Source organism: Jaculus jaculus, chromosome 6 (genome assembly GCF_020740685.1).
Source record: "Jaculus jaculus isolate mJacJac1 chromosome 6, mJacJac1.mat.Y.cur, whole genome shotgun sequence".
Lineage (NCBI taxonomy): Eukaryota > Metazoa > Chordata > Mammalia > Rodentia > Dipodidae > Jaculus > Jaculus jaculus.
In genome coordinates this window covers 41759226-41779818 of record NC_059107.1, presented here as the reverse complement: position 1 = coordinate 41779818, position 20593 = coordinate 41759226, and the positions used below count along the sequence as shown (strand labels likewise).

At 38.1% G+C, this 20593-nt stretch overlaps 1 pseudogene and 1 gene segment (V, D, J or C); both read left to right on the top strand.

Moving 5' to 3' along the window:
* The first annotated feature begins 2688 nt into the window (after positions 1–2688).
* LOC123461488 lies at positions 2689–3184 on the top strand (annotated as a pseudogene).
* A 14135-nt stretch (positions 3185–17319) lies between these two features.
* Positions 17320–17863, top strand: LOC101602194. The segment is given in 2 exon segments: positions 17320–17374; positions 17478–17863. Coding segments are annotated over 2 exon segments (441 nt in total).
* The last annotated feature ends 2730 nt before the right edge of the window (positions 17864–20593 follow it).

Here is a 20593-nt window from a genome sequence, read left to right as displayed (position 1 = left end):
GGCAAGATGTATCTACCAGTGCATTAGTGGGGACACAAATTATGGGGTAATCAACTACTCTCTGTTTGGATAGGAGTTCCTCCAAGTAGGAGGAGACCCATTCCTGATACAGAGAACAAGTCAAATGACTATAGCTTGCAAAGACATAGAGTATAGTTAGAAGTTTCTATTCATTTTTTGGGGGGGGTGGAGGGGCTAAAGTGAGAAGTCAAGCCCATCTAAAAGCCTTCTAAATGTATATGCTTTCCCCCTTTGATCCATATGGCTCTCTCTAGGCCACTTTCATTTTCATGCTGTTGAGAACAAAGCTACAATTAATAAGGATGAGCAAGTATCTTTGAAGTGATTATAGAGATTATTGTATATGGCCAGGAGAAGCACAGCTGAGTCATATGGCATATTTACTTTTAGCTATCTGAGAATCCTCCATACAGATTTCCACTAGGTTTTGCACTCCAACGAACAGTGAATAAAGGTTCTTCTTTTCCCCTACTCTTGCCAATTTTGATGATAGCCATTCTGAACATGGTGAGATGGAATTATAAACTAGTGTTAATTTGTATTTCTCTGATAGCTAAAGTTGTTGAAATAGTCAACATTATTTACTAGCCATTAGAGGTGTTTGTGTGTGTGTGTGTGTGTGTGTGTGTGTGTGTGTGTGTGTGTGTGTTTCTTTTGCAAGTCCTCTGTTCAGTCTCTTGACCCATTTGATTTGATTAAGTTGTTTCTTATTGCTTACTTTCTTAACATCTTTGTTTATTACAGACATTAATATTCTGCCAGAATGGTCATTACTTTCATCTCATCATGGATGATGGAAGAAGACCAACACATCAAATCAGAAGAAAAATTAGTTGGAAAAGAAGACACTATGGGTAAGTGGTGTGGAAGAAGACAGACAAATGAAAGAGTACATTTAAGATATACTTATTAAGATGTACTTAATCTCATAATTTTTAACACACCTGCCAAATCTCTTAACTCATGACAATTATCTTCTTAAATTCTATAATTCAGGATTTGAATAGCTAGGGGAATAAACCTAGTCCATTATTCTTGCAGTAACAATTGATATTATATCTTACAAGACAGTTATTTCAATAGAATTTTTGAAATGCAAGGCAGATTGACAATCTTTTTTGACTCTTGTGGTCCTTCCATAGAAGAGATTTATAGGTTGGAGAATACTTACTGCCTCAAATGGAGATTATATTTTAGAGCTTCCTATAAAGTTGTGACCCAGAGGGGGAGAAAATAAAAAACTTACAATTTAATCGAATCTTAGAGACATTGTAAAACAGAAGCTGAATGTTTCTGGAATTTCCTTAATATTAGCACATAATAAATGAGAAATAGTAACATAAAGCCAGATGATGGATCTGTTGTTTGTTGGTAGAGTCAAGAGTCCCTAGTGTATCAATGCTCTCTCTCTCTTAAATTAATAACTACTAAATACTTACAAATATTAATGTCCATAGGAATTTAGGAAAGTGCTCAACATCAATCTTTGGCCTACACATGCATGCATATGCATTTACATTGCATGTACAATGCATGCACGTACGCACACACACAAGGATGTTATATACACATATATGCATATCAATACCTACAAATGCATAATGAAGACCATGAAAATATATTGAATACCAGTGTTTTATGTTAAAGTGAAAATGTCTACTATTCCTAGAAATAACCAACTTTTGAAAAACTGTAGGAAGTAGCAAATGGAGGAGAAGTATTGAACTATGAGAAATCTAAAAATGAGAGAAAATTCCAATCTATCCTACCCATGATTATGGACATTTCTATAGATGATAGTGGAATTGACTAAGACTATTTGGAGGAGACATTGTACAATTATACTAAATTATGCTGTTAAATTCATTCATAAAACTCCTTCTTTTTGTTTAAAGCAATGAAAATATTTCAAACACAATATACTTTGATAGGAAAATATTTTTTTTAATCAGAAAGATTTACTTGAGTTAAACATCTAATAGTCCAGGGCTCTATTTTCCCTCTAAATGATCTATTTTCTTACATTACTTCATTATAACTAAAAAATAAATATTTAGAAATGGTGTTTGTGTCCACTAGAATTTTTCAAAAGCCTCCAAAATATATTTTATTAAAATAATAACAATGACAACAAAAACACCTTCCAAGGGATCAGGGTCCATTTCGGAAGACATGGAAGAAAGAATGTAAGAGCCAAAGGTAAGGTAGGACTTCTTACAATGTCCTCCTCCAGGCACAAAAATGCCCTGGATATCCATGACCTCACAGTGCCTGACACTCCCTACAAAATACTATCATAACAGGAGGAAAAGATAATGACATTAAAATGAAAGACTGATTTAGAGGGGGAGGGGTATGATGTAGATTAGAGTTGCAAAAGGGAAAGTGGGGGGGATTACCATGGTTTTTGTCTATTATTATGGAAGTTGTCAATTATGGATGTTCTTAAGGAAGAAAAGAATTCTCTGAGGTAAATATGTGCAGCCTGGTGTGGCCTGGGGCACCTTGCACTCAGCCACTGGGATAAGCAAGCTCTGCAAGCTCTCAGCCATGTTCAGCCCCTAATGATTTGCTTGTGCCCAGGGCACAACCCACTGCCCTGGAGTTTCTTAATAGGCTGGTTACACCCAGTGCATGAATTAGCCCCAGTCAGGACTCAGCACAGACATGAGGGCTCCCACTCAGCTCTTGGGGCTTCTGCTGCTCTAGTTCCCAGGTAAGCAAGGACTCAGTGGGAGTTTGAGTATCACACTGTGGTCCCTGTTGCCTAGCTCTTTTGTGATTTTATCTTTGTTCTTGCTTTATTATGTAGTTATTTAACTATGTCTCCAATCTCAGGTGCCAGATGTGACATCCAGATGACACAGCCACCCTCCTTGTCTGCATCTCTAGGAGACAGAGTCACCATTACCTGCAGGGCCAGTCAGGATATTAGCAAGTACTTAAACTGCTACCAGCAGAAACCAGGTGAAAGTCCCAAACTCCTGATACATCCAATTTACAATCTGGGGTCCCATCGAGGTTCAGTGGCAGTGGATCTGGGGCAGAGTATTCTCTCACCATCAGCAGTCTGGAGTTGGAAGATGGTGCCACTTACTACTGTCAGCAGTATAAAAGCAACCCAACCACAGTGATACAAGTCATAGCAAAAAACAGCAGTTAAGGCAGGAAAGCAGAAGTGAAGGGCTGCTGAGTTGCTTCTCCTAAGTCTTGCCCTATTGAAACAGTTTCTCAGATGGAGATCCATCTTTAAAAAAAAGTTCACTGAGCCTAAGGACCCCGGTTTGAGGCTCGGTTCCCCAGGTCCCACGTTAGCCAGATGCACAAGGGGGCGCACACGTCTGGAGTTCGTTTGCAGAGGCTGGAAGCCCTGGCGCACCCATTCTCTCTCTTTCCCTCTATCTGTCTTTCTCTCTGTGTCTGTCGCTCTCAAATAAATAAATAAAATTTTTTTTAAAAAAGTTCACTGGAAAGTGGTTGTTTTGTAGAAGAGGCCAAAGACACACACACACACACACACACACACACACAAAATTTATGAAAGTAGGAAACTGACAAGTTGGCATGAAGAAGGGATTTAATGGGAATGAGAAGGATCTCAGACAAGGTAATGTAGGTGAAGAATGTGATGAATATATGCTATATACATGTATCAAATTGTCACAAAATAAAAATACAATTTAAAAACTATATTACAAAAAAATGTCCTCACAACTATTAAAAATTCCTCTAGAGAATAGAGATATCACTTAGTAGTTAAGGCACTTGCCTGCAAAGTCAAAGAAACAAGGTTTGATTCCCTGGGATCACTGTAATTCAGATGCAAAGGTTGTGCATTCTTCTGGAGCTCATTTGCTGTGGCTGAAGACCATGGCATGCCCATCCATTCTCTTTCTCTCTCTTTCATATAAATAAAATAAATATAAAAATTCCTCTGGAAATCTTAACTCTATTTAATAGAGTTTACATAATAAATTTGAGAAAATTTAAATCTTTTTTTTTTTTAATAAAGTCATTTTTTTAATTTGAGAGCGACAGACACAGAGAGAAAGACAGATAGAGGGAGAGAGAGAATGGGTGCGCCAGGGCTTCCAGCCTCTGCAAACGAACTCCAGACACATGTGCCCCCTTGTGCATCTGGCTAACGTGGGACCTGGGGAACCGAGCCTCGAACTGGAGTTCTTAGGCTTCACAGGCAAGCGCTTAACCACTAAGCCATCTCTCCAGCCCGAAAATTTAATTCTTAATGGTGTTCCAGACTATGAGTATAAAAACTCTATTAATTTACATATCCTGGAATCTACAATAGATGTCACTTTATTTACACAGTATAGAGACTTTGCCATAATTATTTCAAATTATATGTAATCAATTTTTTACAATTTATGAGAATTATTTTTAGGAAATGATCAAACTTTATTTATAAATTTTGTGTCTTTCAGTTTTTTGTCATGCTTTATTGTGTTTGGTGCATCTCTTCTAAAATTTGAAGGTGTTTTGATATTTTCTACAAGTGAAGGACAAAATACAAATACTGTTTATTACCTAGTGCTATATTTACAAAGCAGTTTTGCAGATACTTTATGAAACAATTGTCTATGTGAGTTTTATCATAGACTTATTGATCCCTTGAGAAATAACTTTTAAAACACTATAAAGATAATTCTATAGCTTTTCTTTTTAACCTCCTCAGAAGAACAAACAACATCTGTGCTATGTCATGTTAAAATGGCCCTTAACATGTGAACTATAACTACTTGAGCCAAATTAATTAATAATATTAATATTGATTATATTAACCATGTTATAAAGCACGTCTCTACATTATATCTCATTTTCATGAAGCTCTTACGTGCAAGCATGAGTGCCTGAGTTTGGATCACCAGATCCTACATAACAGCAGATGCTAAGTGCAGTAGTGGTATATAGCCATGATGGGAAACCGTCTTCTCGCAATTTGGCTGATCTGCTCAGTGGAACAGAACCCATAGCTAGAGCTTGGAAACAAGTCAGAACCATATCAAAATACGAAGCCACTCTCTACTAAACTGTCACTAAAAGACAATGGTTAATGGTTACTCGGTGCTAACTTTATTCTTCAATGGAGAATCTGCTTCTCTTTTTCAGATAGACACAGATCCTAAGAAGATAACCACCTCATCATACATCAAAAAGGCCAAGCTGAAACAAAACATAGCTGGGGAAACATACAAGAATGCTGTTTTTTTGGTGAACCAGGAACCAACACAACGGGTAAGGAGATAGACACAGAGAACAATCAACACCTACTAAAATAGATATCCAGAGACACAGAGGCACCCAAGCTCTCAACAAGGAAGAAGACCTAATACGAACCCAACATGGCTCAGGGAAATTTGCGGAATAGGGAGCAGAAAGAATATCAGAGACACAGGTTGCATCATGACATAGAAAGGCATTTCCTCCTACCCAAAACTAAAGGCTAACCCCAGAATTCATGGCCCATATACCCCAACAAAGAGGGTCCCAGTGGAGAGGGGTGGACAGTGAGTAAGCTAACAATGGTAACACTCGAATGTATTCACTGACTACAAAAAAAAAATTTAAAAAAAATCAGATGATTTGACAAGTAAGTATACTCACCGATTGTGAGATGGTAGACAGTCAGAATATTCCTTGGAAGCTCATACCTTCACTGTATTAGCTTTTTCATTGGCCACTTAATAAAAATAAAGTATTTGGAATACTGTCAAGGAATACTTGTTTGAACAGAAAATCTGCATGATATTTCTGATAAAATTCCACATATACATAAAGAAAGATTGTTATAAAACTTATAGAAAAAATATGGAATTGGAAATATATATAATAAGTGAAGCTGCCAAGCCAAGAAAGACAAAACACGCATGTTTTCATGGTGGCCAGCTTTGAAACCAGATCACAGTAAGGTGTAATTTTAAATTATTTTTTATTTTTTCTAGAAAATACCAGAAATTTTATGCACCCTGACTTTATTTGTGCCACCTAATCCCCAGAAATACACAATGACAGCACATTTCCTTATTTAAGTGAGGGAGGACCAACCATTGTTGTAAGGTTACAACCCAAAACGGAATTTGTACAGCAAAGTAGAGCCTACTCTACATATCCAAACCACAAACTTATTTAAGAAAGAGAATTGGTTTATAAGCTATGATATTGAAAAGGCCAGAGGATGCTATTGACAGATATTAGAAAGAAATACTCCACACTGATTCTACAGGGGCCACTGTGCACCTGCTACAGAAAATGAAGGCTGCCTACCTGGATTCTCTGAAGCATTGAAATCCCAGTGGTGGGGGTGTTGATGTTCTCAGCTATTTGGAGTAATGCACGTATTGTTCTCGATTTCCCCCCATCCAAGTGTTTTATAAGAGTCTGCTTTACAAGCATCAACGAATGTTGAATTTTCCTCATATGACTTTTCATCTTCTAGGAAGACTGTTCAGGCACAGACAATCATGGAAGGGAAAGGAATTGTGAAAATGTTGCTTTGACAAGAGATGACTGTTAGGATGAGGAGTTGGTTTTGGGAAGCCAAGTTGGAAATAGATGCAGTACCCTGCATTCCACTTACTGTGCTATTTAGAAATCATTTTTTTTGTGTGTGAGAGAGGATCTACTTCCTGGCTCTTTATGATGCTCCATTCATCCATCTGTCTGACAACACAGTAACTTCATGTCTATGGCTATTTGCTCCTTTCTCTTTTCCTGTGTGTGAAATATGCATGGTGTGTTGTTTGTTGTCTGAGTGGCATATGTGTAGAGATATGTGTACCTCACATACATACCTAAAGAGGCCAGAGCAGCACCTAAGGTTTCTTTCTTTATCACTCATCCATATATTTCCTTGAGATGAATCTCTCATTTAACCAGCATTTGAGGCTTTCTCTCAGCAAGCCCCAGTGATTCTCAGGTCTCCATTCCCTGTTTGACTAGGGTTACACATGTATTTTCAGAAAGGACAAAGCTCATTTCCAGGAAGAACGTAACCAAGGAAGACAATGAATACTGACCTCTGGCTTCCATATGCATATGGTCACATGAGTGTGTATACTCACAGCCACATAAGTGTAGATATTCATCTACACTACACACACATAAGCATTAAAGTATTGGAAAGAGAACAACTCTCAGTAGTTGAGCAGCAACTTGGAAATAGATTTCAGTGGTACCTGCACTTTGAGCTACAGGTTCAGGAAAAGACCTTGCCTCAGAAAAATGAAGAGGAAAGTGATTAAGGAAGACACTAATATTGGCCTCTGACCTGTAAACATACACACACACACACACACACACACACACACACACACACACAAACACACACACATGGAAGGGACACTTCCTAACAAATGAATGTCACTATACACAGAAAACCCAAAATAAAGCCATTGAATGTGTTTTCATCATGAACAATAGGCCAGAGACAGGTGGATGAGATCTGAATGATGAATGAATGAAAACTAAGGAAAACATGGATTCTATATTAGGCTACATTATTCTTCAAAACTAAATGTAAAATGAAATAATTACCTTTATGAAAATAAATGGATATCCATTTCATACCTAGACATGCCTCATAAGAAATGCCAGAGGAAGTGCCTCAGCATTCTAAGCAGTGGGAGCAATTACTTGACTCCACAGACTGAAGCAGAAGAAAATATTTCCTTAATATTTTTATGATATTCCAGTAAAGCCAAACCAACCTCATGTGGCAGGTATGGGAAGCTCAGTGTCTATAGAAGGCTTCAAAAGGCCATGTTCTGGAAGGAAGCAGGAGAGAGGTATTTGGAGAACTGCAACATTGTGTCCAGCCTGGGCCACATAGTCTGTGTCAGGCCAGCCTAAGTTACAGAGTGAAGACTTGTCTCAAAACAGATAACAGTAGGGTTAGAGAATTAACAGAGCACCAAAGAGGGACCCAATCGAGAGTGCAGCTGAGACCAAAATCATCCCAAAAGGTAACTGGGATTACACTAGGTCAGTACCTGCCTACTAAACCTGGTATATATGCCTGAACCAAAAGTGCTAATTGCACCTTCCATATCAGGATAAATTATATGTTAAATCGGATGGATGGTCATTTGCCATTCTTAAATAAGCTGTATTTTGGGCTTGTTATTTGTTGCTTCTTGAATTATAGTGGCTTTGTTTCCTCTTCTGTTTTACATTAGGGAAGGGTCTCACCTGGTCACAAGCTGACTTGGAACCCCCTACAGACCAAAAAGCTTAACCGCCTTGTTAGGATTAAGGGAGTGGGTGAGGCACCACACTGCCTAAGAGACAGACAGAGGATCTGGCTGTCATAATACCTATTCCTGGATAAATAATCTGAGCTGTCTTTCCTTGACAGTGTACATTGTTTAGTTAAAATTTAGAATCTGCCTGTATTTTGTTCCTCTTAGCCTACTTGAATACTCTCACAGCAGGCACACCCAACACCTAGAGTCACTTTTGTACATACTCTGAGAGTCTCCTGAGCCACACCCAGCACCTTAAGCTCCTACCCTGAAGATATATAACAACAGATTGATACACCTCATAATACCCAGCTAACTGGAAAATCCACTTATTAAATAATCCAAGATGCAAAAATATATACATTATAACACAAGAAACACCAAAAATAAAGACAATATAAATCCATCAAAACTTATTAATGCATCAGAAATGACCTCTAGTGAGAATGAGTTAGAGGAAATTCCTGAGAAAGATTTCAAAAGAATGATTATAAATATGCTCAAAGAACTCAAAGAAGAATTCAAAGGAAGCAAAGAAGATACAGAATGCCAATTTAATGAAATAAAGAGGTCAATACTAGACATAAATAAGGAAATAGAAATAATAAAGAAAAACCACTTAGAATTGCTAGCAATAAAGAACACAGTTAATGAAAAAAAAAAAAAAACAACTCTGTAGAAAATCTCACCAGTAGAAAGGATGAAGGAGAGGACAGAATATCTAAGCTAGAAGACCAGGTGGCAGATCAAATACAGTCCAACAAAGAGAAAGACAAACTTATAGAAAAGTATGAGTGGGGATTTCCAAATATTCGGGACACTATGAAAAGATCAAACATAAGAATTCTAGGTATAGTAGAAGGAGAAGAATTTCACTCCAAAGGCATAGTTGGCATCTTCAAAAAGTCATAGAAGAAAACTTCCCCCAAATTGGGAAAGTGGTGCCAATGCACATACAGGAATACTTTAGAACACCAGCCAGATAAAACATGGAAAGATCCTCTCCTCACCATATTATAATCAAACTACCAAACATACAAACCAAAGAAAAAATATTGAAAGCAGTCAGAGAGAAAAAGCAAGTTACCTACAAAGGCAAGCCTGTCAGCATTACAGTGGATTACTCAACACAAACTTTAAAAGCAAGAAGGGCTTGGAGTGATATATTCAAAGTTCTGAAAGATAACATCTGTCAAACAAGGTTACTTTATACTGTGAAGCTATCCATTCAAATAGATGGAGAAATAAGGATATTCCATGAAAAAAGCAGGCTAAAGGACTATTTGAAGACAAAACCAGTTCTACAGAAAATACTTGAAAGAATCCTCCATGCTGAAGAAAAAGAAAAGCACACATATAAGGAACCGGAGGAAAAAAAAAAAAAAAAAAAACAATACTCAAATACTAGTTAACACAAGCTAGCAAAGGTAAAACTGGAAGAAGTACAAAAAAATGGCAAAAATGAATATATTACTTTCAATAATATCTCTTAATATCAACGGCCTCAATGCCCCAACCAAAAGACATAGGTTTGCAGACTGGGTTAAAAAGCAGGATCCTACAATCTGTTGCCTCCAAGAAACCCACCTTTCTACAAAAGATGGACACTACCTTAGGATGAAAGGTTGCAAAATGGTATATCAAGCAAATGGACCTAGAAAATAAGCAGGGGTTGCTATCCTAATCTGACAAGGTAGACTTAAGTCTAACATTATTTAAGAAATATAAGGAAGGTCACTTTATATTGATTAAAGGAACCCTCCAACAGGAGGACATTACAATCCTAAACATATATGCACCTAACATGGGGGCCCCGAATTCGTCAAACCAATGCTATTAGAACTAAGGTCACAGATAACACCAAACACAGTGGTAGTGGCTGACTTCAACACACCATTCTCCACAATTGACAGGTCATCCATGGAAAAAATAAACAGAGAGGCATCTGGACTAAATGAGTTAATAGAAGTAATGTACCTAACAGATATCTACAGGACATTTTATCCAAATGCTGCAGAATATGCATTCTTTTCAGCAGCACATGGAACACTATCTAAAATAGACCATATATTATGACACAAAGAAAATCTTAACAAATACAGGAAAATTGAAATAATTCCTTGCATTTTATCTGACCACGATGGGATCAAACTGCAAATCAATAGCAAGAAAGGCCATAGAGCATACACAAAATCATGGAAATTAAACAACATATTACTAACTGATGAATTGGTAAATGAAGAAATCAAGATGGAAATCAGAAAATTTATAGAGTCAAACGATAATGAGAGCACAACATACCAAAATCTCTGGGACACAATGTTGGCAGTTCTAAGACGTAAATTTGTAGCTTTAAGTGCCTGTATTAAGAAATATGAAAGGTCACAAGTAAATGACCTAATACTTCACCTGAAAGCCTTGGGAAAGGAGGAACAAGGCAAACCCCAAATCAGCAGACAGGAATACATAATAAAGATTAGGGCAGAAATTAATGAAATAGAAACAACAACAACAAAAAAAAAAATCCAAAGAATCAATGAACTAAAGAGTTGGTTCTTTGAAAGGATAAACAAGATTGATAAACCCTTAGCAAACCTGACCAAAAGAAAGAGAGAAGAGACACAAATTAATAAAATTAGAGATGAAAAAAGTAACATCACAACAGATGCCAGAGAAATTCAAAAAATCATAGAGACAAACTATAAAAGCATATACTCCACAAAGTATGAATATCTGAAAGAAATGGATGATTTCCTTGATTTATATGACCTACCTAAATTAAATCAAGATGAGATTAATCACTTAAATAGACATATAACAAGCATGGACATCAGAACAGTTATCAAAAATCTCCCAACTAAAAAGAGCCCAGGTCCAGATGGATTCACTGATGAATTTTACCAGACCTTCAAGGAAGAGCGCACACCATTGCTTCTTCAGGTTTTCCATAAAATAGAAAAAGAAGGAATTCTACCAAACTCCTTCTATGAAGGCAGCATCACCCTGATACCAAAACAAGCAAAGATAGAACAAAAACAGAAAATTACAGATCAAACAACCTCATGAACATAGATGCAAAAATTCTCAACAAAATATTGGCAAACAGAATACAAGAATATATCAGAAAGATAATTCATCTTGACCAAGTAGGCTTTATCCAAGAGCTGCAGGGATGGTTCAATATATACAAATCTATAAATGTAATACATCATATAAATGGACTGAAGGACAAAAATCACATCATCATCTTATTAGACACAGAGAAAGCATTCTACAAAATCCAACATCCCTTCATGATAAAAGTCCAACAGAGACTGGGAATAGAAGAAACATATGTCAATATAATAAAGGTTATTTATGACATGCATACAGCCAACATATTACTAAATGGGGAAAAACTGGAAGCCTTTCCACTAAAATCAGGAAGAAGACAAGGGTGTCCACTGTCCCCACTTTTATTTAATATAGTTTTGGAAGTCTTATCCATAGCAATAAGGCAAGAGACAAACATAAAAGAGATATAAATTGGAAAAGAAGAAATCATGTTATCATTATTTGAAGATGGCATGATTCTACATATATATAGGACCCTAAAGACTCTACTAGCAAACTGTTAGAGCTAATAAAGACCTACATCCATGTAGCAGGATACAAAATAAATACACAGAAATCAGTAGCCTTTATATATGCTAACAACAAATGCACAGAGGATGAAATCAGAGAATCACTCCCATTCACAATTGCATCATAAAATAAAGTACCTTGGAATAAACCTAACCAAGGAAGTAAAAAAATCTCTACAATGAGAACTTTAAAACACTCAAGCGAGAAATTGCAGAAGACACTAGGAAGTGGAAAAGTATCCCTTGTTCCTGGATTGGAAGAATCAATATTGTGAAAATGACAACCTTACCAAAATCAATCTACCCACTTAGTGCAATCCCCATCAAAATTCCAAAGGCATTCTTCATGGAAATAGAAAAAAACAATCCAAAAATTCATTTGGAATCACAAAAAACCTCAAATATCTAAAATAATACTGAGCAACAAAAATAAGATTGGTGGTAACACCATACCTGATTTTAACCTATACTATAGAGCCATAGTAACAAAAACAGCTTGGTATTGGCACAAAAACAGACATGTAGATCAATAGACAGAATAGAGGACCCAGATATAAGTCCAGGTAGCTATAGCCACATGATATTCAATAAAAATGCCAAAAATACTCATTCGAGAAAATACAGTCTCTTCAGCAAATGGTGTTGGGAAAATTGGATATGTATCTGTAGAAGGATGAAAATAGAATCTTCACTCTGTCCATGCACAAGAATTAAGTCCAAATGGATTAAAGACCTTAACATCAGACCTGAAACTCTGAAATTGCTAGAGGAAAAAGCAGGGGAAACTCTTCGACATATTGGTCTTGGAAAAGACTTTCTGAATACAACCCCAACTGCTCAGGCAATAAAACCACAGATTAATCACTGGGACCTCATGAAATTTCAAAGATTTTGTACTGCAAAGGACACTGTGAATAAAGCAAAGAGGCAACCTACAGAATGCAAAAAAATCTTCGCCAGTTATATATCTGATAGAGGATTAATATCTAGGATATACAAAGAACTCAAAAAGCTAAATAATAAGGAATCAAACAAGCCAATCAAAAAATGGGCTATGGAGCTAAATAGAGCATTCTCAAAGGAAGAAATACGAATGGCATATAAGCATCTAAAAAATGTTCTACATCACTAGTCATCAAGGAAATGCAGATTAAAACTACATTGAGATTCCATCTCACTCCTGTCAGATTGGGTACCATCATGAAAACAAATGATCATAAATGTTGGTTGGGATGTGGAAAAAGAGGAACCTTCCTACATTGCTGGTGGGAATGCCATCTGGTCCAGCCATTGTGGAAATCATTGTGGAGGTTCCTAAGTCAGCTTAAGATTGATCTACCATATGACCCAGCTATAGCACTCCTAGGCATATATCCAAAGGACTCATCTCATTTCCTTAAAAGTCCATGCTCAAGCCGGGCGTGGTGGCGCATGCCTTTAATCCCAGCACTCGGGAGGCAGAGGTAGGAGGATTGCCATGAGTTCAAGGCCACCCTGAGATGACAGTTAATTCCAGGTCAGCCTGGACCAGAGTGAGACCCTACCTCGAAAAACCAAAAAAAAAAAAAAAGTCCATGCTCAACCATGTTTATTGCTTCTCAATTTATAATAGCAGGGAAATGGAACCAGCCTACATGTCCCTCAACTGATGAGTGAATAATGAAGATATGGTACATTTATACAATGGAGTTCTACTCAGCAGTAAAGAAACTTGAAGTTATGAAATTTGCAGAAAAATGGATGGATCTATAAAGGATTATACTAAGTGAGGTAACCCAGGCCCAGAAAGCCAAGTGCCACATGCTCTCTCTCATATGTGGATCCTAGCTACAGATGATTGGGCTTCTGTATGAGAAGGAAAAAAAAACTCAGTAGCAGAGGCCAGTAAGCTAAAAAAGAGATACAAAGGGAAGAGAAAGGAAGAGAGGAGGGTACTTTATAGGTTGGTATTGTATATATGTAAGTAGAAGAATAGATTAATGGGGGTTAAAAGGCCCAAACTGATGTCAGGGAGGAGATTGAGTAAAGGAAATGTGGAGGGAGGGCTAATCAAAATCTGAGAGGATATTAATAAATCAAGTGGAATCCTTCAGTTTTGGACAATGGAACACTCAGGAGCAGTAGATCATTGCTAGAAAATTTTCAGTGCCAGGGATGGGATACCCTTCAGTGAGTTATTGGCCAACGAGGACCCTTATGTCCCCAAAACATTATAGGCCATTGCAGAGGCCCTTTGTTTCCCACCAGGAATAGATGGTAAGACCCTATTACTGAAGTCTCCTCATACTTGGGCTGCAAGGCCACTGAGAAATCCTGCTGGAACTGAGCTGATAACCTCCTCCATGTAGACCAGCTGACAGAAAGCTAGAAGAAGCCATTCTACATGTAGTTCAATGGGAGAAAGAGATACCACCAGTGAAGATACTCAATAGTGGACTCTGCAAACCTTATAATTGGCCAGCCAGCCCAAAAGAGCCAATGTTTGCAATAGTGGCACATATATCATGGTGGAAAGCAAGTGCTCTCCAACTACACTGGAGACCTGCTTCAAGGGAGGGAATACATCACTGATACTGAAGACTTAAAACAGGGGTAGTCATGAGACCTAGGGTTGTAACATCTGCTGATGTCTGGATAAGTGTATATTCTATACTAATCAAACTGCCCAGTAAGCACTTCTTTTAATATTCATACCCTTTTATTAATGCTACTCTCACTTTGGATAGAGAATCTTCTCTTTTCAGGTGGCAGATATCTTGGGACAACTCAGAAGGTATCAAAGTGCTGGAAAGAAGTAACTAGAGTACCGAGTAACATCTCGATCACACCTTCCAAGGCTCAGGGTCTAATGTGGAAGAGGTGGTTGAAAAAATATTAGAGCCAAAGGAAGGGCTGGACTTCTTACAATGTGCTCTCTCAAAAGAAACAATTGTCCTCAATATCCATGACCTCATAGTGGCTGATACTACAACTATACAAGACCATCCTAAGAGGAGGGAAAGATCATGGCATCCAAATAGAGAAGAGACTTAATATGGTGGGGAGTGGATGTGATGGAGAATGGAATTTCAAAGGGGAAAAGAGGGGGAGGTAGGGTATTACCATGGGATATTTTTATAATCATAGAAATTGTTTAATAAAATTGAAAAAAAAAAGAATTTACTTGCTATGGTAATTTGGATCCCGTATCAATTATTCTGGGACTGTTTCCCTGTTTATGAATTATAGGAATCAATAGCAGGGAATAAAAGGGAGACAGGCAGAGAAGGTGGGCAGTAACAGGATCTTCAGTAGGCCAGTGACTGCTGAAGATGATGATATGCTGCCTACATGAGAGTGGGAAAACATCTCTGTATTATTCCAGCTGAGGCAGAATGCTGAGGCATCTGTTGTCCTCTTCCTGCCCAAACCCACTGACAGTGTCCTGAATGATGAACATTCCAGGACCCTTAGCACATCATGTGAGCAGACACAATGGTCTTTCAAACTTTAAAGAGGAAAAACTGGTACAGGTAAGGGTGCAGATGTCTGCAGAAACGTGGTGAAGGGGAGAGACCAAGACTGCAGCAATAGTTTACCCAGCTGTAAGGACAGAGTGTAGTAGGCTCAGTCTTAGAGCAGTTGTATCATGACTGATTTGGTTCATGATAGACTGTTTACTTGTAAAAATTATTGAAATCCTGGAACATAGATGATCCAGCAGTACATCCATGCTGGACACCACTGCGTGGCCGCCCACTGCCTTGCTTCTGAAAGAAGCCCAGACTCTCTCCACTGCACATATGGACACTGACAACCTAGCTGACTCTACTTCTCCTGATGAAGAACGAGGCCTGGTGACAAAGAAAATGAGGTACATGTGAGATATGTGGTATTAAAATGTGAATTTTATGATAATACAAGGACTTTTCTGTCTTCATCTGAGCTAAACTGTTGGGAGGTTGAAACTTTGCCTCCTGAAGATGTACACAGTGAGGCTGCTTCCTACATCATACTGAAATCAAAGAGTAAAAGACAAAAGCAAGATAGTGTCATTATTCAGTCTGGGAGATGGCTCATTTGGTAAAGAATTCCCCACACAAGCATGTGGTTCAAGTTCCAATCCCTAGCTCCCAAAAGAGTGATGATAGCATGTGCCCAAAATCACAGTGCTGGTAGGTTGAAACTTAGGGATTACTGAGGCCTGCTGCTCAACTAGACATGCAAAACTAGTAAGCACTAGCTTAATGAGAGATTCACACTCAAAAGATATTGTGCAAGGCTGGGGAGAGGATTCAACAGTTCAAGGTGCTTGCTTGCAAAGCCTACAGATAAAAGTTCAATTCCCCAGTAACCAAATAAATCCATATGCATACAGTCATATAACAATACATGTTGTTTGTAGAAGCAAGTGGTCCAGACACATCCATTGTCTTCCCCTCTCTCTGTCTCAAATAAATAAATACAAATATTTGCAAAATGAATAATATACTGAGAAAAGACACATCATAAACATTTACTTCCATATGCATGCACACACATGAGTACATTCAACACCCCCATGCACCCACACACATAGAAACATATAGTCACACATATACTTGTACACAAAATGTAGAATTTCTAGTGCATGAGATGTACATGTGTTTAATGGAAATATTTCTTGTTCTTCTTTTTTATACTAAAGTACACATGTCTACTCTTAGTATTCAAGACTTCATGGTGAAGATCTATGGGAAATTGCAAATTTGGGATGTAACTGAATATGAGACATCCTACCCTAAGGAAAAAGTTGTCACATATTTAGTCCCTAGGAAAGAGACCTATATAATCAGGTGTTGGAAGACCTAAGTGAGACTGGTAGAGACATTGGGTTAATTGAATCCCACAATGCACAGTTATTACCATGGCTTAGGCTACTATAAGACATGGTTATATTTATTTCAAATGCTCCTGAAAATGTATTTTTTATTTAAAAGCATAAAAATATTTAAAACCCAAAATACTTTGAAAGGACAACACAAACTTATTTTTATTCCAATCAGAATTATTTGTGTGAGTTAAAGATTTTTCGTCCTCCCTTGCTCCCTCTAAAAACGCATTCTCCAATAATTCATTACTATAAATAGTTTACCAAATAGTGTTTATGCCCATCAGAAGGTTTGAAGGAAGAACTTTCAAAAATGGCCTCCAAAATGTCTTCCATCATGAATGTCCATAAGGATGAAATTCATTCTCAGGAGGTGACTATGTGCTGCCCTGGCTGTAAACATCTGGGGACCGTGTCCTGCTCTGAGCTCCTGAGCTGAGATGCCCGACAGCTGCACCCAGCACCTGCTTATTTGCATGTGTCCAGAGCCCAGCCCACAGCTCTGGGGATTCTTAATGGGCTGGTCATGGTCGGTCTACGCAGGTGTCAGTCGCGGTCAGGATTCAGCATGGACTTGATGGTCCCCACTCAGCTCATGGGGCTTCTGCTGCTCTGGCTCCCAGGTAAGCAAGAGCTAGAGATGAATTTGAGATGAACAGCTTTTTCATGATTTTCTCTTTCGTCATGCTTAGTTATGTTATAATTTAATTATGTTTCAAATACCAGGTGCAAAATGTGACATCCAGATGACACAGCCACCCTCCTTGTCTGCATCTCTAGGAGACAGAGTCACCATTACCTGCAGGGCCAGTCAGGACATTAGCAAGAACTTACACTGGTACCAGCAGAAACCAGGTCAAAGTCCCAAACCCCTGATCTACTATACATCCAGGTTACAATCTGGGGTCCCATCGAGGTTCAGTGGCAGTGGATCTGGGGCAGAGTATTCTCTCACCATCAGCAGTTTGGAGACTGACGATGCTGCCACATATCACTGTCAACATGGTTATGGGTTTCCTAACCACAGTGATACATGTCATAACATAAACCAGGAAACTATGAGTGTGAGGCTGGGCTGCCCTAGTTTCTTTTCCTGGTCACTTGTCTGTTGAAATACTTTGTCAAATGTAGCTCAGATTTGGAAGAAGGTTACTGGAATGTTTATTTTGTAAAAGAGGCCAAAGAAATTTTTCTGAACACTAATTCTCTTCCTGTCTCTTCAACCCTAGAAATACAGAGTGGCAGTGTGTTTCCTGATTTAAGAGAGGACAAAATGTTAACATATGAGATATCTTAGTTGGAATACCAATTGAGATTTATGTAGAGAAGAAGAAAATCTGTATTAAAAAGCAAATTTATCTCAATACTCCAATTTGGTTATAAAGCTAACTCATTTAAAAATATGAGCTATTATTGAAAGACATTTGAAAAAGAAATGAAAGTGTTTCTATGGTGATTCAACAGAAAATAACATGCATCTGCAAGAGAAAGTGAAGGAAACCTACATGTGGATTCCCCTGAGCATAGATCTCCCAGAGGGGTGCTGATTTAGAAAAGAAATAAAAGTGTTTTTATGGTGATTCAACAGAAGACAATATGCATCTGCAGGAGAAAGTGAAGTACACCTAACTGTGGATTCCCCTAAGCATAGAACTCCCGAGGGGTATTGAGGTTCTCAGCTGTCTGCAATAGTTCACATGTGGTTCTCAAGTTTCCTCTCTGCCCACCAGTCTGTTTTATTAACATCAGTAAATATCAAATCATTGTGAACTCCATTTCCTTTTACATGTGTATATATATATATATATATATATATATATATATATATATATACACATATATATGTGATTATTAAAAACTTCCATGTTTATAAACAATATTACTTTTGCAGATATATATATTTACATTTCTTAAAAATTCCATGTTTATAAACAATATTCCATGGTAATGCACTCCCTCCCCACACTTTCCCCTTTGAAACCTATTCTCCTTCATATCCCCTCCTCCTCTCAATCAGTCTCTCTTTTATTTTGATGTCATCATCTTTTCCTCCTATTATGATGATTTTGTGTAGGTAGTGTCAGGCACTGTGAGGTCATGGATATCCAGGCCATTTTCTGTCTGGGGGGAGCAAGTTGTAAGAAGTCCTACCCTTCCCTTGACTCTTACATCCTTCCCTCCACCTCTTCCACAATGGACCCTGAGCCTTGGAAGGTGTGATAGAGATATTGCAGTTCTGAGCATGCCTGTCACTTCTTCCTAGAACCATGAGGCCTTCTGAGTCATCCCAAGGTCATTGACATCTGAAAAGAGAAGGTTCTCAAACAAAAGTGAGAGTAAATTAATATATAGGTATGAACATTAAGAAAAATACTTACCGGACAGTTTGATGAGCATAGTATATACATTTAGCCAGAAAGCAGCAGACGTTACACCCCTAGGGCTCATGACAACCCCTGTTTTAGGTGTCAGTATCAGGGATGTATTCTCTCCCATGAAGAGGGCCTTTAGTCCAATTAGAGAGCAGTTGGTTTCCACCATGACAAACATGCCACTATTGCACCCATTGGCCTATTTGGCCTGGCTGGCAAAATATATGGCTTGCAGGGTCCACTATTGAGTATCTTCACAAGTGATTTCTCTCTCCATTGAATTGCATGCAGAATGGATTCTTCCAGCTTTCTGTAAGCTGGTCTACACATAGGAGGTTTTCAGCTTAGCTCCAGCAGGATTTTTCAGTGGCCTTGCAGCCCAAGTATGTGGAGTCTTCAGCAATAGGATCTTACCATCTATTCCTAGTAGGAAACCAAGAACTTTTGCAATGGCCTGTAATGTTTTGGGGCATCAGGGACCTCTGTGGACAACAACTCAATGGAAGGTATCCCAACCCTGGCACTGAAAGTTTACCAGTAAAAATCTGTGGCTTCTGAGTGTTCCTTATCCAAAAAGGTAGATTTCCATGTGATTTATTTATATCCTCTTAGATTTTGATTAGCTCTCCCTCCACCTACCCTTTACTCAATCTCTTCCCCTGACCTCACTTGGGCCTTTTCACTCCCATTAATCTATTCTTCTATTTACATACATACACTACCATCCTATTAAGTACCCCCTTCCCTTTATTTCTCTTGATTTTACATCTCTTTTGCAGCTTACAGGCCTTTGCTACTGAGTTTGCTTCCTATTGACACAGAAGTCCAATCATCTGTAGCTAGGATCCACATATGAGAGAGAACATGCTATGCTTGTCTTTCTGGGCCCAGGTTACCTCACTTAGCATAATCCTTCCCAGAGCCATCCATTTTCCTGAAAATTTCATAACTTCATTTTTCTTTACACCGAGTAGATCTCCATTGTGTAAATCTACCACATTTTCATTATCCACTCATCAGTTGAGGGTCATCTACGCTGGTTCCATTTCCCAGCTATTCTGAATTGAGTGGCAATAAACATGGTTGAATAAGTATCTCTAAAGTAATGAGATGAGTCCTTAGGATATATGCCTAGGAGTGCTATAGCTGGGTCATATGGTAGATATATTTTTAGCTGTCTCAGGAACCTCCTCACTGATTTACACAATGGCTGGACCAGATTGCATTCCCACCAACAGTATAGAAGTGTTCCTCTTTTTCTGCATCCTCACCAACATTTATGGTCATTGGTTTTCATGATGGTAGCCACTCTAACAGGAGTGAGATGGAATCTCAATGTAGTTTTAATCAGCATTTTCCTGATGACTAGGGATGTAGAACATTTTTTTTTTTAATTCTTATATCCATCCTTATTTTTTCTTTTGAGAACTCTCTATTTAGTTCCATAGCACATTTTTTTATTGGCTTGCT